Source organism: Patiria miniata, unplaced genomic scaffold, assembly GCF_015706575.1.
Source record: "Patiria miniata isolate m_02_andy unplaced genomic scaffold, ASM1570657v1 HiC_scaffold_1, whole genome shotgun sequence".
NCBI classification, from domain to species: Eukaryota; Metazoa; Echinodermata; class Asteroidea; order Valvatida; family Asterinidae; genus Patiria; species Patiria miniata.
In genome coordinates, this window is record NW_024037047.1 from 4786752 (window position 1) to 4813989 (window position 27238).

General features: G+C 40.8%; 2 protein-coding genes across 4 annotated transcripts; both read right to left on the reverse strand.

Annotated features, from left to right (window-relative positions):
* Positions 1 to 2884: 2884 nt before the first annotated feature.
* LOC119742893 (cysteine and glycine-rich protein 2-like) lies at positions 2885 to 14717 on the reverse strand. Its single transcript, XM_038219177.1, has 6 exons — positions 12880 to 14717; positions 7393 to 7518; positions 6409 to 6580; positions 4971 to 5103; positions 4236 to 4329; positions 2885 to 3591 (listed from the first exon to the last, which is right to left on the reverse strand). Exons 2-6 carry the CDS (start codon positions 7508 to 7510, stop codon positions 3518 to 3520), a joined length of 591 nt encoding a protein of 196 aa, XP_038075105.1. The 5' UTR covers positions 7511 to 7518; positions 12880 to 14717; the 3' UTR covers positions 2885 to 3517.
* Positions 7181 to 27238, reverse strand: LOC119742749 (GDP-fucose protein O-fucosyltransferase 1-like). 3 transcript variants are annotated; one of them, XR_005272902.1, is made up of 9 exons: positions 26697 to 27238; positions 26038 to 26132; positions 25307 to 25481; positions 22647 to 22779; positions 21186 to 21381; positions 20520 to 20609; positions 16412 to 16552; positions 14748 to 15018; positions 7181 to 7228 (listed from the first exon to the last, which is right to left on the reverse strand). XR_005272902.1 is itself a non-coding variant. In XM_038219060.1 (9 exons), the coding sequence occupies exons 2-9, from the start codon at positions 27013 to 27015 to the stop codon at positions 14848 to 14850; spliced, it is 1320 nt and encodes a 439-aa protein (XP_038074988.1). In that variant the 5' UTR covers positions 27016 to 27060; positions 27155 to 27238; the 3' UTR covers positions 14721 to 14847. The 3 variants fall into 3 exon arrangements, 2 of the variants coding, with proteins under 2 accessions (XP_038074988.1, XP_038074874.1); XM_038219060.1 differs by lacking the exon at positions 7181 to 7228 and having other exon boundaries at positions 14721 to 15018; positions 26697 to 27060; positions 27155 to 27238; XM_038218946.1 differs by lacking the exon at positions 7181 to 7228 and having other exon boundaries at positions 14721 to 15018.

The following is a 27238-nucleotide window of genomic DNA, read 5'->3' on the forward strand; positions in this document are numbered from 1 at the left end:
GTTGGATGCTGGCTGTGGGCTGCTGGATGCGGGATAATGGAATCTCGATTCTGGATGCTGCATGGATGCTTGTTGGTCAGTGTAGTCCTTCGGGTGAGATGGAACGGGGTGCTGGTAGTGTTGCCTCGTGACATTTTACAGGACTATGACACCCTTTTGGAGTAGCTTGTTTTGCGGCTGTTGTAGCACTTCATGGTGCCCTGGCTTGACGTAGAGGGGCCTGAACCTGTAGCACCCTGTTGCGGCAGAAGAATCGACGGTTCACAGCCTCAAGGTGGGCTAGGATAAATTTGACCCGTTCTACTTTCGTCAAGTCACTTATCATGCGCCCCCCTCATTAATGCTCACTCGACAACCTCTGAGTCTGGGAAAATGATAACGGGTTCTCCCAGAATGCTTCCGATAGCATATTCGGAACTTTTACACGTTAATTTTCCTGTACACGAGTCCCAAACGCGCGCCAGCAGAGGTTAACTATGACGCTGCTATATTGTGTATTTTTCTTCTGCCGCAGCGTTGCTTTTTTTTTTATAGTGGAGTCGATTCCACAGAAATTTCCAGGTTCATTTTACAGACAAGTTATGAACAAACTCATTGTACGCAGCACCGACTTCAAAGGCATTGACGCAACTGGTGTGTGTGTGGGGGGGGGGGTGTCTCTGGATGCCCTGAAGTAGCTTTTTCATATTGTTATCCTCCCATATGGCATCAATCAATGGAGGATGCGCCCATGCGCCTGTGTGTACCTGTGCGCTTAACGTAGTTGGCTGTTCAAGGCGGCAAGGTCTTATTAGACCAACTATTATCAATTATAATTTTCGTAAAGGTAAAATGGGGATGCCTTGAACTGACGAACTATGACTTCGACACTCATTTTAAACCTTAGTTTTTGAAAGTTCTTTCAGGACATTTGGCAACAAATAGGCCAATTCATCTGGCGAAATGTGTACCTTAAAAATAGACACTTTTCAGTCAGGTAAAGTTTTCTTCTGTGTGTGCTAGTCCGGATTCATCATGATCCTAGGTTTGAAGCAAGTCAAAAAGATTGGTGGCGGGCTTGTTTCCCTCTCATGTATTGAGGCCGCTCTCTTAAAAACCAGTAGAAATCCACATTAAGGCGCTCTTCAAGTCTCTCCCTAGAAGCACGCAAACTTTGGGGAACAAGTGAAATTAGGGTATTAGTTTGTGCAAGCAATCTCTTTTTGTCTGCAAGGATTTGGGGAGTTCCACCAATTCTGATGAAAGGGGCATGGTATATTACCGCCGTTGTGTAGGGAATACAACTGTACCTCCTAATGTTCTAGGGGCAAATTGATATGAAGGGGCTGAGTAAATGCGGGGGGGGGGGCGTCGTTCGGGGCAGGCCACCCTCCTCCCGGAAAATTTTGAAATCTACGATGCTTTCTCCTGCATTGTTAGCCCATTCGAGAAGAAATTTAGGAGGTTTAGCATTTTGTTTCCCAAGTATCATAACACCAGTCAACGGCTAATTAACGCGGGGAAGGGGGGTGAGGGTGAGGGATGCAAACCCCCCTCCCATCCGTCACTGTGTTCCTCCTAACAGGCAGCAACAAACAAAAAATGCACGAGTTCCTCTTAATCTTGGATGGGTTGAATTTTAATTAACTTATCACACATTGGGATATTTTTATTAAAACTTGGATTCCCAAGTGCAAAAGTCAACACAATGTTTAAAAATTGATAATTATGCAAAGATGGAAAGAGTGCGTATTTCACTGAGAGGTTCCATACTTGAAAATGAATTCACCCAATAAAGTCATAGAAACAAATACAATCCTCAGCACAAATTGTATAGGCTAAATAATTCTTTTTACACTTTTAAAACAGTTCAATACTCTAATACAGTTGCATAGTTACGTTTCTAGAAATACGTTCTCATAAGGCACATTGTGGTGAAAAAGCCTAAGAAATACAGCACCAGTAATATTCATATACATACATTTTTGAACAAGTAAAACACGAAAGAGAAAGTAAACAAAGCACAATGGTCCAATACCACCAAATTGCCGATAAAAGGTAGAGTAGACAATTTCAGTTATCGAAGAAGTAACTCATTTAAATTCTTGTTAAAAAGCTTCCTTTTTTTAAAGATAGTAATGACAATAAAGTTCATGTGATTTTTTTTCCATCTGGCATGCTGTAATTTTAAAGAAAACAATAAAAAGTAATTCTAAAGATGTGTCAAGTGACACATTTTTTTCGAAATTTCCGTTGGCAGTTGGTTTGTAATAGGTCGAATCCGTGAATGGGTGCAAGCTTGTTGACACGACGCACACGCGCGCGCGGTTGCTATGATTAACGAAAATCGTTGGCTCAGTTCTTGACATTACGTAGCAATAATCGGCTGAATGAGAATCATGTCCCGAATGCTGATTTCGGGATTGTGTCCTGACTCATCAACTTTTGAGTTAAAATCGAAATCCAGAACTTTGTGTTTTCTCAACATATACAACATTCACGAGCTAACGCTTCATCAGGTATTGTTTAGATTTTGAGCAATGACAAAATGGTCTACTCTCCCTTTAAATATTGGATACTTGCGCAGCATGCATACACGAACTAATACAATTAACCAACTCTTAACAATCGGAAAGGCCCTCAGGTTAGGTATCAAATTGTTGTTTCACCACTAAAACATCTAGTTCTCTAAAATCACAATACGAAAAAAAATCGGAAGCAAAACAATCTATACATTAAAATGTTCTAGCACAAAAACCTTTACAACCCTGTTGCAAAAGAGGAAGAATCTATGCCGACTAACGGACAGTTCCACCGCATATCCATTGGGAGATACATGTTTTTTGAAAATGTACAATTTGAGACAACGTTTGAAAGCAAGCAACTTGAAATCTTTGATGCCACCTTCAATATTCAAACTTGATTTTAATAACATATAATAATAATAACATGTATTGATGTTGCGCCTTTTGCCAGCGGATACAAGCGCTGGGGGAGAATGGAACCAGACAGGTAAATGAAGTATATGAACATAGGAGACCCATTATGTAGCACCTTTTTGCTTTATCGTACCGAGAAAAAATGGTGGAGGGGGATTTTTTTTAGCGGGTGCTTTGTTTGCAACTATTCACCATTTTTGTAATACGCTGTTAACCACCAAATTCTGCGCGTAAGCGATCACTATTCTGTGCTTGTGGAACCAACGAAAAAATTATGCGCTAACCCTATGCGTACAGAATCCCTACGAGATGATAACAACAAAAACCTGCTTACCTGTGGAAATCGTTTACCGATTAAAGCACATAATTGTCTGCTAAGATTCCCCTTTAAGGGGCAAGCGGAGCCATGAAATTGGGCCTAATCTTGTTGTGAAATTGGGTTTCGGTATAGGTATCACGCGTTCCGGTATAACACTTCAAGGTCTTATAAGCAGGGTTGGTGCCTGTTTTCTGCTGCCAACATTCACCCAAGTCTCTGTAAATATTGTGCGTGGAACATTGTATCACCATTCTTCATCCTTTAGGACGATGGTGCCAGACTAAGAGGTGCTAAGAGTTCCCGCCCCTGTTCCGTAGCCAACGCCCTTAGGACCGAATCCCTTACCGTAGCAGTCTGAAAGATAGAAAAGGGGAACAACATACATAAATAGGCCACGAGAACCACTTAAAAAAATACAAAACCGCAGCTTCGCCTTCGGGTTAGGTAGGAGCAGCAGGTCATATGGCCTATAATGAGGCGGCCTCGGTTTTGCCACTGACAATTGTTTTGTTTAAGGACCATGAAGAACTGAGAAGATGCTCTGAAAAGACAGTTGGTAGTGGCGGATCTACATGGAGGAAGGTTTGGAGGTTGCAACCCCCCACCACCACACACACCACCACCCCACCCCCGCCGAGCTAAATTTGCCTCTAGAAAGTCACAATTTTTGCCGTTTCAAAAATTTGGGTCTTCAGGAGCAGCAAGCGGAGACTGAACACCACAGATCCAAATCCCATCGACCTTATCTTCCTATAGTATACCAAATTTAATACAATGTACCTTCTTTCATTGTGGCCCTCTTATAAGTTTTACCTTTCGTTCTCAAATTACGGCTCGGGAGGATTTCAACCATTCAGTGAATAATTAAAGCAGGCGCATGTGCATTATGGCCAGAGACAAACTTCGTTCTTGAAAAAAAGCAACTGCCAGCCGGAGCTTTAGCTATCTAGGTATGGAAGCCAATGTACAAACAAAAATCACAGAAGGAAACAACTTACGAGCACAGAAGACTTCATGGTCTCGGTCCCTCACTGTGGTTGAATCTAGCCCCTTGCCGCAGTAAGCGCAGCAGAAACATTTGCTATGCCACGACTGCAAGAAATGACACAATGTTAGTAGTTTGATTACCCAAATTGGGTCAAATTTCATAATTAAACTGTCCCCATAGTTCAAACACGCCCGATTGCATGTCGCCGAAAAAACAGTATTTTTTGACATGTCAATTTGAATTGGGCGAGTTCTAGTTGAACATTGCCTTTAAAATTCAGCCCAAGAACCAACCACAACGCTCTCTCAGACATGGACATAAATAGCCTACGAGCTGGAAGCTAATGTTTATTAAATACACTCAAAAAAAATTTATTGACACTTATCAAAACCTTTACTTTGTAGTTTTATTGATTTGGGACTATGTGGTTAGGGTTTGTGATTTAAACGGTCAGCGTTCAAATCCAGATGCTTGTGTTTTTGGGCAAGCGACTCTACACCACTTGCATCTCTCAGCTCAGGAATCAAGTATAGGCCTAGATGGGTGCCGGCATTAGATGAGGAGTACCATGTGATGGCCTGCCATCCCATCCAGGGGGAATAGAAATAGTGTAATTCGCTTCTATCATGCCACTGGAACCGGAGATAAACGCCGGCCCGACGGGACAATATTGACTCATGACGGATTTTACTTTACTCCCTCATGTCTTTGAATCAGGCCTCGTTTCAAAAATTATAATACCTACGTGGTTAGCGGCGAGTTTCTTCTCCGCAGCATAGACGGCCCGGCCGCATCGTGGGCAGATATCAGATCCTTCTGGGGGAGGTGTGCACTGGTAGTCGGCCCCTGCATAAGCCTGTGCCATTGTTGAAGGGCCCCTATAAAGTGTACATGCATAAATGTTCACCTTATATTGCATACTTTCACGTTTGGCTTGAAGAAAGAAATATGATTCGTATTTCAATATATGACGGGTCGGTTTTTGTATACCATGGTCAAGTTCGCGCAAGAACTATTGTTGACCAATGGTTATAACCATAGTTCTATTAAAGTTAGCCCGAACTCTGTGTAGTGCATAGTGCAAAGGGGACCAACTATCAACAAAAATGGCGGAAAACGAAACGGTGAGCGCTAAATTTCATTTTCATTGCACAGGTTTTCCATGTTAGTTTACGATTATGTCACTTTTGTCACCATTGTATAATAATATTGGCGACTATGTAAGATGTTCTAAACTATACACAATCACTATTATTTGTGTAAATAAAGAGAAACAACAGGTTTAGAATAATTGTGCGACCGCCATTTTTGGACGGTCGTTGACATAGTTCGACTAGAGTCATTCGCACTTCAACTTCGGTACGCATGCATGCGCTACAATCCTGGCCAAATCTCGCTGGGCCCCCAACCCCCCGTTCAATGTTGTCTCTCATTGCGCGGTGTGTGCTCCATCAGCTGGAGAGAACAACATTGACCGGGGGAGCAGAGGAGTGGGTGACCGTGGCAGGCTCAGGAAGTGTCCCAACCATTTTGGCCGGGATTGTAGGTGTCACGAACCAACCACTAGTTAACCACTGGTCCTTGCTCGAACTTGCCCCTTGATGCGGCTTCTGTCCCCTGTGACGTCATGCCGACAGGCAACTGACATGACACTGATACTAAATTATCTTTCTCACGTTATTTTGCCCGCATTGACAAACAATTGCCGATACCTTAAACCACTTATATTTCAAGAGATACTGCAATATGCAACATAATTTTCTGAAAGATCATGTGCCTATGCAACATCCATAATTTTTAAACGGAGTCATGGTCTCATCAGTTTCTTCGTCACTTGACAATGTATGAGATTCCACAAGTGGTTTTAAAGAAACTGTACAAACCATCAGGTGGCATAACATTTTGTTGGAGACGATGAAAACCAATAGGCCTACATGCTTGGCTTCCTTAACACAACGCATTTTTTAGCATCCCCCCCATCACCAAAAAAAAAATGAAAATCTTGAAGTCCACTTGGCTGTGGTCAACTACGATCGCTGTTTTCATTGTGAACACAAGTGTGGTACCATTTATGCATTCAAGTATTATTGGTATACGTAATAAAGACTCTATTCAGAAATGGCGCTTCTGTCCATCTCTCCTTTTTCACCGTTGATGGCGTACTTGAGTCTATTCATACTCACCCTTCCGGCCTCTGCATACCGAATCTCTCCCCATGGTCCATACATAGAGCGCCAGCCCCTCCGCCGTAGCCGTAGCCTTTCGGCCCGTAGAGTTTACCGTGGCACTGTCTGCAGTACAATGTCAGTTCGTGCTCAGCGACTGTGGTAGAGTCCAACATTTTATTGCACATGTCTGTGGATAAAAAATAACCTCAATAATATGTGACCAGTTACAACTTGAACAACAATGTATCTTCCTTTCGACAAAATGGTTCATACGCACACGGATCAATTGCTGATGGCCATGGGCGTCGCCAGGACTTTTTCTAGGGGTGCAATGGGACGTGGGTCAAACACGTTTTTCGCCAAAATGTCTTAACTTTTTCATCATATTCTCAATTCTTCATTTTCCGAAGGTGGGCAAGGGAACATTTGCCCCACCCCATCAAATTATCAGCAAAATGGCTTCGCATCTCTTTTAAAAATCCTTCTTTTTTTTCGAGGGGGGGGGGGGGGCAAGCACCCCCTTGCTCCCCCCCCCCCCCGCGACGCCATGTTGATGGCGTGTAAAATACACAAAATTAACCGTCCTCTATTTCCGCACCTCCTCATTTTTTTTTACCAAAGAGCACCAAGGAATGGGAAATTGCACCAAGGCAAATGATCGAAAGCACCAAGCCAAATTATGGAGGACACCAAAAAAGCAAAATAGTACCTACCTTGTCTGTACAATCCAAGCTTGAAGAAAAAAAAATAAAGCAAAAAAAAAAAAGCCGCTTGTGGCCGCGTCAATTCCGGAACTTTGGTCTGACCAGAGACCGAATTTTTTTTTGGGCCTTATTATCATACTCTCAAAACTGTGTTTTGCATTTAAACACAATAAATTGCGTTAATAATGTCCGTCATCCACGGGGCTCTGAAAGTGTTGAAAAAAACCCTTCTTTTTTTGGGGGGGGGGGGGTTGGCGCACGGAGCCCATAGCTTCCAATAATTATCATAGCTTACCGCATTTGAAGCATAGCTTATGCCAAGTGTGGCCCTGTACCGGGGTTGGCGCTTCTTCGGCCTTGTACACACTTCCCATACACTTTGGGCATTTATTCCCTCCTCCATACATCGGCATTTTGGAACCTGAAACGGAAAAAGAAACAAGTTAGCAAAGTTTCGTGTGATTTCCTATAGCCATAAAACTGTTCACAATGTTGGTTATTTTATCGGTCATTAATCGTCACCGTTTTCACAAAGGTATACGGGCATGTAGAAAAAAAATGGGGGGGTGTCCTTTTTTTTGTATTATTGTCCCCCCCCCCCTTTTGCTTTTAAACATCACAGTCAACCGCATTCTGACTTGTTTCAGAAGTATAACTTGCGAAATGTCTAATGCTGTGTGCCAACATCTCCATAAATGAGGCTTCCATACTGTGCAAACATTATAAACATGTCTGACAAAGAAAGAGGGTACACAAAAAGGAAAGAAAAACAACAACAAAAACGTTAATTCAAACTTAAATAGCACCACCATTTACAGTGAATAATGAATTTTAACAAAATCGTCACCGACACCACGAAGTATACACCCAAGTCCACTCTAGTGTTACTTCGTGAAAACCGTATACATGACACATTTTGGTTTCACGAAATATCACACGTGTGCGCACGCACATCGGACATAATTATCACTGCCGAGGACTATTTTCGTTTTCACAAAGTTACAACACTGTTACGCGGAAATACAATTTGGATAAAACAAAACCTTTAAAAACATTTGATGATGAATGTAATTAATCCGTATTCTTGTGGGATTACAGAAACAATGTAATACAAGCCTACTGGTGAAGTAAAGATGGGCGTTACTTCGTGAAAACGAAAATGTACCGGGTGAGCGCACAGTGTTACTTAATGAAAACGAAAATCCGTCTGTAAAATACGCGTACGTAGCGCACACTCAAGTCCACTCGGGTGTTTGTTCGTCCACGGATCCTCTTCGTTGACGAAATGTGCATTGTACAGAAAAGGTGTAAAAGTAGAAACATAATTATATGAGATTTCAAGATATTACGTCGGGTGCCCGGCAGAAGGGCATATGAGCGTTCTGACGCAAAAATCATTTTCAAGAAAATTGCATTGAAAGGTTCCATTGTTCCTTCGCGCACATTATGTATCCAATGTACTCCCACACGTAATATAAATCGTACGAATTTGAAATTTGTCACACGTATGAATCATAAGTTTTGGATCAACTATACACGTAAATTTCTGACGAAAATGTTTAAATCTCATTAAAATGGAGGCAGTTTTCTGCATATGCCCTTTTGCTGGGAACATTTTGGTCATTACGCGCTATTGCATAAGGGCATATGCATATATGCCCTTCTGCCGGGCACACAACTCCCTAGGGGGTTTACAAATCATATTAAAATTGGAGGATTCAGGACTGTTAGGGATAAGGGACGGGCATAGACGCGCGTTAACATGCGCGCCCTCTTATTTATTACACACAACACAGAAGAACGCAACCTCGTTCCCCATGGGTACGATCTTGCTGCGCCAATAGCGCCATGTTGTTTCCCATCATGCCAACGCGCCCATGGAGTCGAGGCTGAACGTAATTGAGGAGTTGGGCAGGCATCTTTCCTCGCGATTTGTGCTAATACATTTCAATGATTATCAATGGGTGTTGTAATATCAATGGGTGTTGTAATTTCTTTAATTAGCATGAATCCCGCAATATAGGGCGACAAGTTATGCGGGACTTCCCCTACATTAGGGCGACACACCACAATAGGGCGACAATTTTGGTGTCGCCCTAGCGAAGGAAATTTACCGTCGCAAATGAGCTAGATCGATTGTTCGTCGTCCAAAACGTATACACATACCAAACTTGGTTGGGATCGGATAAGGTAAAAGTTGGGTTAGGTCACATCAGTTTGAAAAAAAAATTGTGCAGGTTTCTATGGAAGTGTCGCCCTATCATGCAATCCAGAGTTAAAATATAAATCGTGTGGGCGTATTTTAAAATAAGAAATTAACTTCTCTTGCGATTAGGCCCCCAAAAAGAGAAGTTTTTGTTTCATTGTAAGATGATGTCTCAAAACCGCCAAGCCCACTTGTTTGACTGGAATCCTGCTGCTGCACATTATTTTAACGTGTTTTTAGATGGGGTAACGTTCAATCGAGTATAAGCTTTTGTGTGGCCTCTCTTGACTCCCATATATTTTGCACTAAATTTAGTCGGGCACCATTTGCTGACGATGTTGTAATTTTGTAATTGTGCGTCTGGAAGCCAGACTGAGGGTGCGATGGTCGTGTATCTGGAACCTGTAAACGCTTTTTAATTAGCGCAATATATAAGGGAACAGACTGACAGCCTAGCAGCACGTGCACGATGCTGATGTCGCGCTGCATGGTCTGACGTTCTCTTGCCTATCGAAAGTTTCCCGAAGAACGTTCGTATCGGTCGAGATCGTAATTTTAATAGAGTGCACAATTCTAAAGCCTATTATGGCCCGAGGCTCACTGATGAGGTCACCTCAAGCTCCACCCTGAAGGATATTTTTGAGAGTTTAAAGGGGATCGAAGCGTCATCTGCAGTATCACCCGATATTTAAAGACTGAAAAAAAAAGTAGGGAAAAAAACCCCGGCGTCGCCTCAACACTTTTGGGGCAAGCTCCATACCAGTAACCAGACTTTTTTCTGGCCTTTAATTATCTTGGAACGAGTTTTCTTCCGAATTGACATGACCGTGCAATCGGTAAACTGGTTTTTGGCGAGCCAAAAAAAAAAAAAGGCCAATAAATATTGTAATGCTATGAAAAAGGAACAGAAAATAAAAGGGATATCGTCCCTTTCAAGATTGTGATCATTGTGGGGGACTTCCGTGCACAAGAAACAGCCGTTGGACACATCACGTGCGCTTAAGTTCGTAAAATAGCCGTTGCATAGCTCATCATTTAACTAACTATACTTTAATGATCCTTCCTGTTTTAACTCTTCAAGATTATAATAATCACAGCGGGCGATTCTGCTTGCATCTCCCTGTAGCCAATGTGCATACCGGGCATTCTTGTCCGGTGAATGTGTCAAGGCGACAGACTCCGCGGGGAGTGGGAACCCATTTCCTTGTGTACACATATCGCAGTATTGTCGAAATGGGAACTAGACCGAAGTACTTATATCGAATGTGATCTGAGGTCAATACCCAGGCGACCCCATCATCCAAATATGGTAGAGTGGAAAGCGCCAAAAGGAGTCGGGACTCGATCAAGTTTGCGGGAACACATAAACATATAACTTAGATCATGTCTGGTCAAAACAAAATGATTATATCGCGTTGTAGGCCTACTACTGACTAGTACATAACAGGTTACAACTGAGAAAACAGATGTTTTACAAGTTTGCAGTTTATCTAATTCACCCAGATATAGATGCGGTAGTAGAACAGCTTTTAGCATGTAACTTGCTATCAAAAAATAAAAGTATATAACCAACATAGGGTGGTGTAAAAAGGAAACCCACTTTTGAAAGCAATTTTCACTTGAACATATTTCAAAAATTCAGTGTAATATTACAATATTGATCTTTGAACAAAACTGACGAAAAAATTATTGATGTATATTTTGTCTCTGATACATGGTAGTTTAAAAAAAGTCATGTGCCAAACCTGTTTGTCCACGGACGGCTTTATTCCATCCGCTTGACTGAGCGCCGGAGCTTGATTTGAAGAAGAAACAAAAACCTACACTAGACTTACACGTGGAGAACAGTGATTTTGGCGACTTGTATTCAAATTAACATAATAACATTATTCGTGCGATTTTTAAACATTTTTTAAACCATGTATGATTGAAGATATACTTCACTACATTATAGAAAAAAAAAAGTTCAAAAGTTAAGTGAGTACAGTATAGATTAAAAGTCCTGTAAAAAGTGGGTTTCCTTCTTTTTGCACCACCCTGAAAAATGTAGTTCCAATCGATGACGTCCAGAAATATTCGGTAAATTAAATAGGTACATATTTCTGGGAAGGGAAGACCGACGTATATAATGGAGATGGAGTGGTAGTATCTTATTCACTGTAAATGGTGGTGCTATTTAAGTTTGAATTAACGTTTTTGTTGTTGTTTTTCTTTTCTTTTTGTGTACCCTCTTTCTTTGTCTGAGACATGTTTATAATGTTTGCACAGTATGGAAGCCTGATAAAGGCTTATAAAAACAGTCATATCTATATTTTTAAAGTTCGTTTCACTGAGACAGTTGAAACAACGAGTGACGGTGGGTACGAACTTATAGCTTGTCATTTACTGACTGCAAACTGATGGGTAAGTTTTATTTACATTTACATGGCAGTTAAGCCAATATACTTGAAGGTAGAATAGGCTTTTGTACGATGCCTATGTCACATACATTCATAAACCTATTACATAGATTCAAACGTGAAAAAGTATCTTTTTAATTTTTATTATTATTATTATTATTTTTGTTTTGCAATGTAATGGCATCCTCCCGTGCCGAACTTCAAATAATGAATCATGGGCGCCATGCATTTCCCGATGCATGTACATGCATAAACCTTATGTTCAGGATTCTTAATTATAGGCCTATACATGTATATGTAAAAATGTAGGCAACAATGGTAGTACATATTGAACTGTACGTCGAGCAAGACTTCATCTCATTTGTTGTTCTACATCACAGCAAATCCTAATCCTAATAAAATCTACGAATGATATAGTCACAATCCCAAATTGACAGTTTACAAAAATACTGAAGATTTATATCTAAAACTAATTCAAGAACGATAATTGGCGAATGACGTAAATTTGAGATTTATTAAAACAACAATAGACGATATCTGCTTTACACCATGTACCAGTAGGCTTATCAGTTTCTAGACTCATTGTTTTGGTTATTTTGCCAAGCCCCTTATTTATTTTACATTCAACTGAAAAGAGAGGTAGGACAACTAACTACTTCCTTTATTTAATGTTCCCTAAATTTCAAATTGACATCTTTTCTATTTCACTACACCATTCAATAAAAAAGGAATCATCAAAAGGATAGTAGGCCTTTTGGATAAAATGAGATGTAAAAGTACAACACAAAGAATAATTTTTGAAAAATATCAATCCCCGGAAAGTGCAACCTTGCCCTTGACGAAATATTAATACCGTCACATTGAGTCTTATTTTCTAAAAAGCTATTGTTTTTTACTTATAGAAATTCCGAGTTGTCACATTGGAAACCGGTAGAAACTTTGAAACTCGACATAAAAATCACAATGGCGGGCTACATATATAATTTATCAATAGTGCTATTGCATCGCAATGCTACGTCCGTTACCAAATATCGTTCACGCCCAAAGCTTCAAATGAATGCTAAACATTATTACAACATACAAGTAAATCCTAAATGCAAGATATAAATACTATTTACCGACTGAATTTTGACCAATAAGGCCAGAATTTAGCACAGAAATTTATAGAGCAACCCACCTTTGTTATTGATGATCCACGTCCCAAATAGAGATCGCCGTTCAGTTGAATAAATCTCTTTCCCGTGAGATATACGTCCTTGTTGTGGTGAACTTGATCCCGTCCAGGCAGCGCGCGTACGAAAGAAAACAGACAGAGAGAAAAAAAAGCTCTCAAGAATTCTTGGCGAATCTTGAAAGCTTTGCACACGGCACTATAGACTCGACCGCGGGGCATGGAGTATCCTTGGCGTCGTGTGTCGTGTTGACTGGATGCCTGCCATTTTTGGGCAATGTTTTGGGATAGTGCGCCTGGTCTCACCGCATGTACGGCACGCGCTAGCGGAGATGGAGAATAGATACGCTGGATTGTAACTCTATGGTTTTAGGATGGGTTTGGTGTACTTCGTATCCACACGATCCCGATAGGCCTACAGCAGTGTGAAGTGATGGTTGCATTGACCGTGGCTAACAAAATATCTAATTGATTGAAGAACTGTTTTCTTTATTTCATTTTTTTTTTATCTTGGTGGCGTATATTAGCGGATTTTCTTGTGTTGGTCAGATGCAGTCGATGAGACTGTGATTTATTCAGGGATTTAATTTTATTTCTGAAGTACATCAACAACGCATTGATCTGTCAATTCCAACGTGGCAAAATACAGTAGGAGAGTATCTAAACAAAAAACAAACAAAACAAAGCAAAAACAAAACAAAAACAGGAAGACAATGAAACCAAACCCGAGCTCAAATCTCGTCAACAAAGACCCTTTTCGGAAGCCAATTGTCAGGACATAGAAAATTATTTTATTATCAAAAATATATGTAGAAAAATGTACCAGTTCCTCTGAAACTGATTAAGATGCATAAAACACAATTAATTGCAAAATGAAGTTAAGGAGTATCGGGCCAAGAAATCAAGATTAATGTTAATTATGAATTGTACGGTCCTGCATAGATATATAAAAAAGGCGGCGTGCATCAGAAATGTGCACGTATATTGTTGTAGTAGCGGAGGGTCGCTGAAGTTAAATAGAGCCGTAGCTACAAGTACAAACATTTTGCTTTCAAAGACTGTTCATGGAAAATAACTTTATTCACCTACATTTTTTACTTTTCTTTCTCCTGCCTGAGAAGTGACAGATTTGTGATTCTATAAATTTGGAGTCTACTTTTTCCCTGTCCTTGTTTCTGACATCCATGATTTTATAATTCTGATGCACTCCTTAATGCAGTAATCCTCTATAAGATTGATTATGAATAGCAAGCTACAAAGTTCAGATGTACCAGGGACAGGGTCAAAAGTCACACTTTGAACCCTAAACATGTACATTTATTCATAGAATGACCTAGATATCGTCAGCTCTTTGGTTTTCTTTATGAAAAAGGGTAACATGCTTTTTGAAAAGAAAATAATTGAAATGAACAATTAAAAACTTAACTAGGTATGCTAAAATGGCAGAGGTGCAGAGCAGAACGCTTTTTTAGCAATTGTGTGGAAGAAATCAGAGAACAGAATACAATCACATTTACATTATTTAGTAATTCTTAATTTGTAAACATTGTGGCTCCGAGAGGAGAAGAAAGACGATGGCAACATGCATTTGTTAAAAACACACACAGTTAATTGTAAGTTTACATTAAGGTAACGTTTTACCATCCAAAAAATGTATAACATTCGAAATCAATCAAATAAAACAAAACCAAATAAACTGGAATACAACATTAATGAAAATATTCTTGGCAAATGCTTTCGCAGTCGATCGTCTTGCGGCAATCCAAGAATTTCACCCCTCACACCGCAGAACGAATGCCCCCATCAGTTCCTCTTAATTAATATATTAACAAGATGAACCCCCCCCCCCCCCAAAAAAAAGAAACCAAAATTATGGAAAATAACACAAGTTCCATCAAGAAAAATAACCCAAAATGGAACAACTTCAAAGATCAAACAGAACAAAAATAGAAAAGTAACTTTCTAATTTTACAGTCACAACTCTAAAGGTTTGCCCCAAAATGTGGACGGCCTGCCGTTTACGTCCCTCTCCCGTTTAACAAATGAGGTGAAAGAAGAGATACAGTTACCAATGAAGAAGTCTGCCTGGCCCAGGATCATCAGGTCTGTCTCGGCCAGTTTGGGATTGAGGTAATGGACAGAGACCTGATGAGGAACAAGCACAGTTTTGTGAAGGAAAGTAATATTGCTGATAGAGAATAGAAGGTTTGAGGTAACACCATGTGAAAAATACCTTTTTTGAATTGTGTGGTTCTGAGAAAAAAAACAGTTTTATTAACTCAACGTTTCGGACATTATGCTCCGTTAGTCGTCAAGGCCAATGCTCCCGATGACGAACAGAGCAGCACACTGTTCGCAACATCGATTTAATACAACTTGTTCTTCTTACAACCAGACGACTCAAAAGAGATATTACATGTAGTCGAGTCTCGTTATTACAAACTCGTTCAGACCAAGCCAAATTGTTTGTTACATGTATATCAGAATTCTGTATTATAAGAGGAACATCAGTCCCATTCATTGTGTACATAAATCCACAGTCGGGACCAAGGTTTTATGTTGGTTATAACCAAAATTTGTATTAACAGAGTTTGTACTACGAGATCGACTGTATTCACATAGTGTTGCTGCAAGCCCGTTCCATTTTTTGTTCATGTTCACCATGCAAACCTTTCAGTCTCATTTATGTCTCATGCTCTTGACATTATACACCCTGCCATCAACCCTAGTGGCCCCGGTTCAAATCCATACAATAAGCCATTTGCGAGTTAAATTTGAATAAAATCTGGAATGCTGACTTAATCCAATGCTTTGCACGTTTTAACTTTGCATTCTCCCGACCAAAGAGACTGTTACTATATCACGTGATTCGGGGCAAGCCTTATGCTAGCAACCCCCAGCTCCGGCATGGTCTGGTGTCTTTGTGCCATTCTCACCCATTGTGAACAATGTATTGGTGCTGAGCGTCTCTTACGTAACTATGCAAGAGCTTGCCCCGAATCATGTGATTAGCAACAGTGTCTTTAGTCTGGAGAATTCAAAGTAAAAATGTGCCAAGCATTCTGAGCAAGTCAGTGTACCAGATGTTTTTCAAATTTAAATCCCAAAGGGTATAGGTTACTCGCAAATGGCTTATTGTTCAATCAGACAATTACATGTAAGCATCGGGCAGTGGCATAACTACTTAAAGCAATTGTTTCCAAGATTCATTTTTATTATTGTTATTCTTTTTTTTTAAGTAATAATAATTAGCTGTCTGCAAGGCAATTTTCTTTTATAACATAGAAATCGAGTTGATAACCCATAATGAGTTTGAAAATGATCCCAACATCGATCAATGAAATGAAATGTGAATTTCATAAACTTATCGAAAATGATAAACAAACTAAAAGTGACTGAAGGGGAGGTAACACAATGAGTATACAGTGTTTACACATCGGTGAAGGGCAAAACCTAATATTGACTTACACTCCTATGCACAATTCCATTTTATAAAAAGTAAAACTGAAACCTAAAGTCACCCCTTGAGCATACTTACCCCAATTGGATTTAAAAGTTCCTCGAAGTCCTCAGTGTGAGGTTCGTTGTCTGTTGCAATAAAGAGATGCTTGGCATGGACTTTTTCAAATACCTGCGAGGTCAACTTTAAAATCTTTGACACCTTTGGTAGACAGATATCCTATGAATAAAAATACATAAAAAATACTTTTGATGCTAATACTTGTACATGTTTATCGCTTAATTACATCGTAACAACAGTCTCAAAGCACTTTACAATTGTTACCAGTTCATCAGGCCACAAGACCACGCGGCAGCCGTGTATCAGCGCACATTTGGTCTCTACCCTCACAGGTACTCATATAAACTCCTGGGTGGAGAGAGACAATTGTAGTAACGTGTCCTGCCCAAGGGCGCAAACACCATGTTCCTGGCAGGGTTTGATCCCATGCACAATCATACATGTACTACACAAGTCAATTACCATAACCATTGGACCGTGGCATGCTAAAGATCAAGTGAAGAAAATCAAGTGAAAACAAGTGAAACAAAAATGTTATTGGTAGAAACATAGGTTTATGGATCAACACTCAGGAGTGAACTCCAGGATAAGTTATGGAAAAGTTTTCCTACAAAAGTCTTATTGTATCTGGCATTAGTTAATTGTAGGATTCTTAATAATTGTCTCGGAATCTTCTAGCGATTAAAGTTATCAGTTTGTTCGTTTGCTGTATGACACTGTGGTCACCAGCGTGTATCGATCCCTGCCGACCATTTGATGGTTTCGTCGTTGAGCTCGAGCAGGCCGTTGGCACCTTTAGGTGGTTTCAGAATGGGGCATTTAGACAGGATGTGGTTGATGTCCTAGCACCGCCCTTGTCTAGGAATGCTGCAGTATTCGCCCAGCCAATGTGTAGTCAGTTTGAGGGAGACAACCGACTTGTGGTCGAGATGGTGGCCAGGAGGCTTTGTACAGGGCCCAGCAATGAAGCGGTGGAGCATGATGTCAAGCTTGGTGTAATCCTCCCTCCATCTTTCCATCAGCCAGTTCTGAGAGACGGGGTTCTCATTCCTGAGCTTCTCGGCACGGACTGCCAAGTGGGGGGACAGTTCAGCCAAAGGGGCGTGGGCAGCATTTGGTTCTGCAGAGGGAACCTGAGGCTGCCGTGTTCATCTACTTATTGCATGAGTCGGTGAATAGATGAGGGGACAATGCCAGCAATCACAGGAAGCATGCTTGTCTGCTTGTGGGGGTGGGTTCCAGTGTGGCAGAAATCAGACAGAGGACCTTATTAAAGAGTACGTCCAGGGATGAGAGCCAGTCTGGATGTGCGCATGGTAGGGACACTCGTACCCCAGTGAGTGCTGACCAATTTCTTCAGGAGATTGACACGGGATTGGGTTTTCTTTGCCAGTTTCTTGAGGGGTGCCAAAAAGATGAAGCTGTGGTTGCAAGTATCCGGGCTCCTTCTCAAACTTCAGGGGTTTGCCGTTGAGAAGGATGGTGTGTCGTTCGCCAGTCTGTTCACCAGGTGGAAGTAAGCGTACATGTACATGTATGGTCTTCTTGATGCTCAGCTTGAGGTGCCATGAAACAATGAATTCAGAGGGTGGTGAGGTCGGCTTCGAGGGCACTTTCAAAGGCTTCTTTCTGCTTGTGAGCAAATCCCAGGGTTGAGTTGTTGGCATAAAGGAACTTGCCAGATGAGGTTGGTGGCATGTCAGTGATGTAAATGTTAAAAATAATTGGGGCTAGGACTGAACCTTCAGGGAGCCAAATCCGCGTTTTGATGCACAAGACTAGTATCAGTGTCTAATCAATGCTGAAAACTTCATCGGGGCAGAAGATTCAAGAGAAGTTGTTTAGATTCCTGCAAAACCACACAATGGGTCTATTGGGGCTATTTTGTTTACACAACTTTAATTAACTGGATATTTAATAAGACGACTGCTCATCAGCAGGCCAACAAGACACATGTTGATATGATTGCCGTGTTGGACTTCTCCGAGGTACATCCACTGCTGCTGGAACCAACTTTTGCCGGGGGTGCTGGATTCCAAAGGATGGACAAAATTAATGCGAAAGCGCAGCGCAAAGCCCTTACGTCGTGGCTTAATTTGGAATATGGATGCTCTGTATGTGGTGCAATCTGAGGCGCTTCTTGACCACTTTCATATGACTTTTTTAGCAAAAGTTTTTTGAGATTATAATGACAATTTATTTCATTATTTTGTTTAGAATATACTGTTGTTCTTAAAACGTTTAGGCCTAACTGTACTGAAAAGTGGAGAACCCTGTATTTTTATCTCCATATTTGGTTCCATTTAATTCTGGAAAAAGAATTGTATCATTATGCATGACATTGCAAGTAAATATTATTGTTGCAAGGCTGCTTTCTTGCATTATTTTAGTAAATACCTTCGTGCCTGTTTTGTTTTATTTTCTGAGCCACAGGGCAAGGGGCCCGCTTTAAGGCCCCGGAAAATGTTGGATTCTGGATGCACTGTGATGAAATATACTGAAGTATACTGAAACTTATAAAACCCGAAAGGATGTTTTTTGGTTCAAGTTAAAACAAATGGTTCCACTGGAAGCGGATGAATTTCTGTTCATAAAAATATTCACATAGTTCTAACTCACGAAACGATGTATCTCTCGATATTTGCAGTGTTATTTGTTTGTTACAGGGAATGGCAAATATATATAAAAGACTATACATGTAAGACCAAATGCATCTTTATGTTTATGATCGGTAGATGGCAAGTTTGTGGCTAGGCAAGGATTTATCGGTCTACTGAGTTTTTATGAAAAAAAACTTGCAGAGGGTAAAACATGAGTAGCTTTTTTATTAAAACGAAACTACACTAGAATTGGCGTAAAGCATCACTAGTTTCTATGAAAGACCGTCCCACTCCTATAGGTTGGGGATGGGTGAGTGTGTGTGTGTGTGAACCTTGCTATTTGTGTATTTTTGCCTGTGAGTTTTGATATTTATCTGTGTGTATTTTGCTAATTTTTGCAATTGATTTAATTATCTGTTTACTTTTTACTTTATTCTTAACCCTAACTCCCTAGGCCTTTTTGCTAGGATGTAGCCTCAATCCTGCAAAATCCTCCAATTGGCCTCATGGAAAAATAGCATACACCTGTATAGCCTCAATCCTGCAAATTCCTCCATTATTTCTTGAATATGGTCCATGGAGGGGTGACCGCTGCCTGAATCCTGCAAAATCTTCCGGCTATGACTGTCAATAGGCTGAGGCAGAGGCAGTGACATCCTAGAGCAGTGCGGAGGATTTCAAGTATAATCAAGGACTAAATTTATGCATGGCTGAGCATAAACAACACAAGGTCCGGCCCAAGACCTTGACACAGTGCGTACTCCGAAATCCGCAACGCACTTTTGCCATGTAACCTCAATCCTGCAAAATCCTCCGATTTGCAAAAAGGATTTTGGAGGATTCAGGGCGGTTAGGGTTAAATATGTAATGCGCTCTCGAACAGGCTGGTCCTGGAGAGAGCGCAATAAAAATGCAATAATTATTAATTATTATTATTATTTGTTAATGTTGAGTACATACAGAATGCTAGTAACGCCAATGAAACTTTAAAATGAAAAGAAAAACCTTCAGGGGAAAGGTATGAACATTTGCCACTATTGAAAGATCAAATGAAAAAAAATCCTGGCAAGAATAATCAACTTTGGCACCATTGTCATGGCCGAGGTTATTGCTTTCGGGTCAAAGCTTCCATCATGGTGGAAATATCATAGACATGTCATGATTTTAGATACCTTGAGAGAAATATCGATTCTGCACTGCCTGAAGATTTATAAAATACCTCCTCTTGATATTTTACAGTGTTTGTGCTAGACGTTCGAAGCGCCGCGCTGAGCCGCAGCAAAACTAGAAACGAACAAAACGAAGGAGATATTTGTAGAGCAAGCATAGTGTATAGCGTAGCGGCGCAATTTCATCGTCGTAGAACACTGCTGGCTGGAACACATTTTTGCCCGGGAGTAGGGGGTGCTGAAGCACATTCCAGCACCCACAGCACCCCCCGTTCCCGCGGGCTTGGGTACATCTTATTCTTTCAAAGTATAACCAGTTATCTACAATGACAAATGCAAACCTATGGAAATCCTCACCTTTGTTACCATGAGATTGGGAGTGCTTTCCAAACACTGGGGGGATGCCATGAATCTCCGTTGGCCGTCAGCATGGTCACAAGCATTCTTCTGTTCAAAAAAGCAGGAAAAATGACACTTGTCAGAAACATAATGAATTGGCTTGAGTCTTTGCAACAGCAGGCCTACATGTAGTAAACATGGTAAAGCTACTGTAGTCCCAGACAAATTTAAGTCACCGGTGACAATCAGTCCCTCAGTCAGTCAGTCGGGGAGTTAGGGATTCGAGGGGGGGGGGGGGGGGGGAGTCAGTCAGCCAGTCAGCAGTCAGTCAAATAGCGAGATAGGTACCGTACAAAGAGGACAATAGGCTGGCTCTCTGGGACAACAGGTCAACTAATTGCTAACAATGTAAGACAATATATAATTTTATACAAGTAAAGAAAACTGCATGCGTAAAACTTAAAAATGACACTGATTCTCTGGGAGAGTGCTTTCCTGTAATGGTTTCTATCACTGAAACAGGAACTGGGATGCATTTTGCAACAACTGGAATGACAACAACTTAATGAAGAATTGTGCAACGACTTTACAGCAAATATCTTCAGCGCAGCAACCTAGCTCTTCAATTGCTGGACCAATCATGTTGCAACAAACGGAGTTTGGAAGGGCAAACTTAGAACCTACCCAGTCTTTGCCATTCCTCAGATGAATGCCCACAAAAGCCTCCCCTTTAAATGTGTCCTTGATGTATTTCCCTGCATCGGCAAAAAAGGCCGGTGTCCATCGGAGGTATTTTTGGAGGTCCCGGTTGCCAGCAAGCATAGGGTAGCTGCCTGGGGAGCCACGCAGTGCTAGGACTGGGTGGTCCTCTGGAGGGAATCTGAAAAAAAAGGAGAAGTTATGGCTTTGCTGCAGTAACATCACAAGCAGTGTCTATCAATGCGTATTTTGGAACAATTTACATGTACAATATTCAAACTTGTATTCGGTCGGCTATTTAGATATCCGCAATCAGGCAAATTTTACACGCACCAACCCAAATTGGTAGTCTAAGTATCAGACATTCATGTGTGCAGAGCCACACAAATGAGCATCTGATATATCCAAGAGTGTGAGTTTTTATGCGACCCCATGTGCCAGCCATCGGGGCCGACTTAGAACTGTGACGTCATTTAGATCAGAAATGTGGACTAAGCTGTTGATTGGTCAATTCGGCTGTAAAACAACAATAGAAGGTGCCCGCTGAATGGTCAGAATCTCGAGGTCAAAACGCAGTCTTGTTTTGCGAAATTAATTGCCGAATCTGCGTGAACATCGTAGATGCTTGTCTGCAAGCAGCTATTCCATAGACTACCAAATTGGTTGCATTCGTTGGGAATTGCATGTATGTACATTGTAAATTTGCTGCTGATTTGGATTGGTATGTGCCTGTCCCAAATTGACAATGAGCTCCATTAAACATTAAGCCTAACCCTCCAGGGTATGTTTGCTAGAACCCTGCCAAACGTAGATCTATACATGCAACACTTGACTTGGTGAAAAGCCTGCCAAATGTAGCAACATCCATCAGGGGAAAAGTCTCAAGGCCACACTGCCTCAGAGTCTGTGGTCACCGCACACAGCAGGATACAACTGTACAATGGGACTTACATGTAGCTCTCATTGTTTCAGAGCTGGCCCTTCATGCACTTGTGTTGGTAGCTGAATGCATCAAAGTGCACCAGTTCTTTTCCACGTGTTGCGTCTGGCAGGGTTGGTGAGGGTTAGCCCGTAGGCCCTTTTTGCTAGGAACAATCCTCAATCCTCCACAATCCTCCAAAATTTTGCACATATTTTCAAATGAAGGATACCCAGCGCCTCAATCCTTCAAAATCGTCAGACAGTCCTGCCTCTCAAAATGTATTCATACTCAATCCTCCAAAATCCTTCTCTTCTTCAAACACCATTCATCCTCAATCCTCCAAAATCCTCATGTTTCTCAAACACCATTTATCTTAATTCCTCCAAAATCCTCCAAAACTGCTTTGAGGATTTTGGAGGATTGAGGAAGGTTAAAATTTGTGAAAAGGGGAGTTTCAGGGACCTGTCATGCATAATAATCACTGCTAAACAAAACAAACTAGCTAGAATGCCTTGTTTAATTACCTGGCATGCCATTGTTGTTTAGTCTTCTTCATGGAATCCTCATTGGATACATCAGCAAAGTTGTGTATTTGGTATTTGATGCAGTCATCAAATTCGATGTTGGAATAACTCCAGAAAGGTCCAAAGGGGTTTCCTGTAAGAACATGATGAAGCAAAATGTGAATATTATAGTCAATTGTGCAACTTGTTACCACCCAGCTCATCTGACCAATAAAGTATTTATCGGATTTTCCCATCTCCCTTTGGAGTATACAGCTTTAACAATGTCAACATATATAGCAAATGGTTATAACCACTTCGCACCAGGTTTATTTTTGCCGAAAATTTCGATTTTTGCAAAAGGCAAAATTTCCCAGCCAACTTCTGATATACAGCGGAACGCCACAATACTGATTTGCAAGAGTCATTCAACAGCATTTGAACGATATTTCTTGCCGAAACCTCATATGTTTCAATACTCTGGGGTGCACTGGAGCATAAATCTGCGAACAATATATAGGCTGTGCACAATGACCAATTCAAGATCAACACATGGTCCGCCCCCACACATTTCACAGACTTTTGTGCGTGTGTGTACAAAAGACACGAGGGATTAGCATGCTTCGACGTCACTTGGAGGCGAGGCAAGGCAATCTTGACGTTTTAACCCGTCAGCAGTGCTTGTGTATAAAAACAGCCAGTGCGTGTTGTCACGTCCTCCGACACGAACTGGTTAATTCAATCAAAGATTCTTGTTTATATCTGGGTAGAGTCGGGCTAGGTGGCAAGGCTTCATTACTCATGTTCAGAGGGTCAGGGGTTCGAATCCAGCTGCTGGCCACAATGTTGTTTCCTTGAGAAAGCCATTTCAACCCAATTGCCTCTCTCCACCCAGGAGTATAAATGAGTAATGGCATTTGTGCTGGGGAGTAACCTGCGATGGACTGGCATCCCATCCAGGGGAAACACAAATATTCTCAGTCATTTCATCTATGAAAATGGAGATAAATGTCGGCCTGATGAGCTATATTGGCTTGTGACGGAATTTATTTTTACTAGAGTGAAGTATTTTACACAACAATTTGTTCTAGGAAAACGATGCACCAGACTAGAACACCACTAGCTAGACTTGAACTCACAATCTGCAGATCCAACCACGCACAAGATCTTGAAAGACAATGGTGATAAATGTAACGGTACTGATGAATGTATGTTCAAACTGCCAAGCAGCAAACTGAAAATGACAATGGCAATCATCACTGCCATTGATGATTAATATCATGATGACAATTCCGATAATGTTCATTGCTGTACTATACAAATGTTGACACGGAGTTGGGCAATTCCACATTAATGGGCCAATTAGGTAAGTTTATGAATGTTGCAAGTACATGTAAAGGGTAAAAGATGAGCTAGTGTTTTCTTTGTGTTTTCCCTATACCTTGCAAAGTTGAAAGTGACTAGAACAAGAAAATACAAGAAATGATAGGCCCTAATTGTATTTGAGAAAATGACAGGTCTTTTTTCTGTGTTTTAAGTACATAACATGGACAGACACAATGCGAGGAAAAGGGTGCCAAGGACAAATTCACTTTCTAATAGGCACTTTCATTTGACAATATCGACCCATTTTACATTGCTATCCAGCAAAATTTAACAGTTTTTGCAGTGGCTACAAAGTTATGATGTGATTAGGGTTATGTACAAACAGGGACAGACATTTTGTGACAAATATCCAGTCTGTTCGTACGTATAAATCCTGATTATAAAATATCAAATATTTCTTCACATTGACCCCGAGTTTTCTAGGTTTTAACCGATGGCATTCCTCCAGGATACATCTTCTTAAATCAGTCATCATTTAGGGGATCATTAAATGTTATGCTTACTTTGTGACTTTATCTAAAATGTCGGTCTGTAACACAGTTTTAAAAACAATATCCACCATATTTTCTAAAATACAAAACCAATTAGGCCCTACATGGATATCATTTGCAGGTGAGGATATTTGTTCAAAGCTTGCAATGTTTACAGCAAAAATTGAGAGACCAAGATCCTAGTTTTATTATCAAAACTCAAAAGGTCTTCTGAAATGTCACACTTCTAGGCCCATTAGTTTGGAATTGCCCAGTTGTAAGTCAGCCAGTCACACGTCAAATCGAAAGTCAGGTCACGTACATTTAAAATAATAATAATAACAGGTTCTTATATAGCGCTTTTAACTAAGATCAAAGCGCTTTACATTATTATTACCCCTAATAATCATTGGGCCAATTAAACATTCCATATACCATCTCAGCTCCCTGGGGAGTATACAGCTCGATGCTGCCTGTTAGGCGCAAGGAAGCTTATTCAATCACAATAACCATCACTGCCCTCATACTGGTACCCATTTACTCCTGGGTGGAGAGAAGCAATGAGTGACAAAGTGCCTTGCTCAAGGGCACACGCACCATTACACCGCCAGGACTCGAACCCAGGACCTGCAGCTTTACCCACAGACCACAAATCAGTGCCTTTAACCACGAGGCCACAGCACTCCACTATACATATACATATGTACAGGGGAAACAATGTGGCAATTCATTTCAACACTTGTCCCCCGCTTTGGGACTGAATGACTGTACATGACTTGTCAGATGCTTGTGAGGAATTGTGAGGAATATTACAAAGTCCCTCACCATATTTCATATCGCAAGCTACTTCACTTTTCTCCGGCAGATGACAGTATCCGATTCGTTTGCCAGGCGGCCAAAATGTTGGCGCCAGATGCTCCATGAAATCCTCCATGAGTATGGTGCGATGGAACTCTCTGATTGGCTCCGGGTCAAAGAGCTCTCCAAAGGACGCATGTTTCTGGATATGAATGGTATATGAATATGGCATTAGTGAGGTTTGGACTTTCATACACATACTGAGAGTCCCAAATTTTCGGACTAGAAGTACAAATCATTGATCATATTCATAGGACCATTAAGACTTCTGAAGGATCTTGTACATGTAGGGCAACATTAGCCCTAACCCCTACGGGGTATTCTCTAGGCACCCAGCCAAATACAACAGAATGCAGGGCCAGCCTTGGTACCAATTGCAAGTACCTACCCTGCCAAATGCAACGGAATGCAGGCATGGAATGCATGCAGATCGGGGCACTGCTACAAATGCAACAACTTGCAACAACTTTTTACTACTGGTGCATTCTGTGGCATTTAGCAGGGTTGGGGTTTAGTCCGAAAAATTGGGATTCTCAATACTGTGTATGGGTTGGGGTTAGGGTAGCATCCATACATGTGCATGTTCACGTACGTACTATATAAGAGGAAGATAATGGATATTCCAACATTGCAATTGCATACAACCAATAATTGAAATCTCAGGATTTTTTTTTTCACTCTCGATCGTCAGGACTTACAAATGTTCGGAATGGTGGGAGAACTAACGTCCTATCAAGTGCTTTAGCAAATGCCATGGCTCCCAGGTAATGTTCTCCTTGGTTGCCAAAGCGACCTGTAAGAAGAAAAGGGATATCTTTTTGAAATGAAGTGTACAGTGAATAAGAATGGTTTTAAGATACAAGAGAGTGTATAGAGACAGCCAAAAACAGTAAACTGAGTCATTCTTTGAATCCAATTAGACCAATTGAATTCCACAAATGACAGTTGACATTTGACTGTGAACAGCAATGAATAAGAAAACGAAAATGACATAATCTGCAATTAAATGTAAGATTCAATTTAAAACAATAAACGAAAACAAGTTGTTTACTTTTTTGGACACAAATAATATAGTTTCAAAACAACGGCATACATGTAGATGGGTTTTGGGAAAAATATGTTGCAAGTGTTTCCCAACAAAATTCGAAATGTATCGCAGTCCCAGACTCATGTCTTATCATTATTTTTGCAATGACTGACCTTCATTGAGATGATATAGGCTATGAAGAAAAAAAGTGGCGTCAGGTTGCAACATTTTTTCCGGGTTTGAACTCGAGCGGGATGCTTGCGAGCTTAGAAACAATATGATGCTGGTTCACTTCGTAAGAAAAAAGTGAACAAAATGTCTTTTTCTTACCCATACACGGACAAAATAAAACATATCCTTTGGGGTCCCATTTAAAGTTAAATGCATTGTCTTCAGTCTCAGAAAGGCTTCCATTGTTTTCCAAGTTTGGCCGAAGATCTTCTGTGTTCCCAGGGTCGACTCTACTGCAGGTTTCCCCGTCAGGATCGTCTGAACAATCGTTCCTTATAGTTATTTTTTGTCCGTCTTCATCAGAGTTGGCGTCAGCTCGATAGGCGTGCTTCGTATCAGCGCTGACTTGAACATGTAAGCATGTACTACAAACCCAAAACACAACCACGAGAGCTATTGCCAGTGTGTGTATTGCCATTTCACTAGTCTAGAACCGGGGGTCAGCATGCAGAGCGTTCAACTTCTCAAAAAAAATGAACACGTCTAAAGTCAGCACAGAAACATGTAACATTTAAACACAAAATTGAGTTAAAATAATCCACAGCTGAATGATATACCGTTGTAACAAAAATTATGAAGGACATGTCACTCAATTTCATACAGAGCAACTATTTAAAAAGTATTAATTTCTTCGTGTTAAA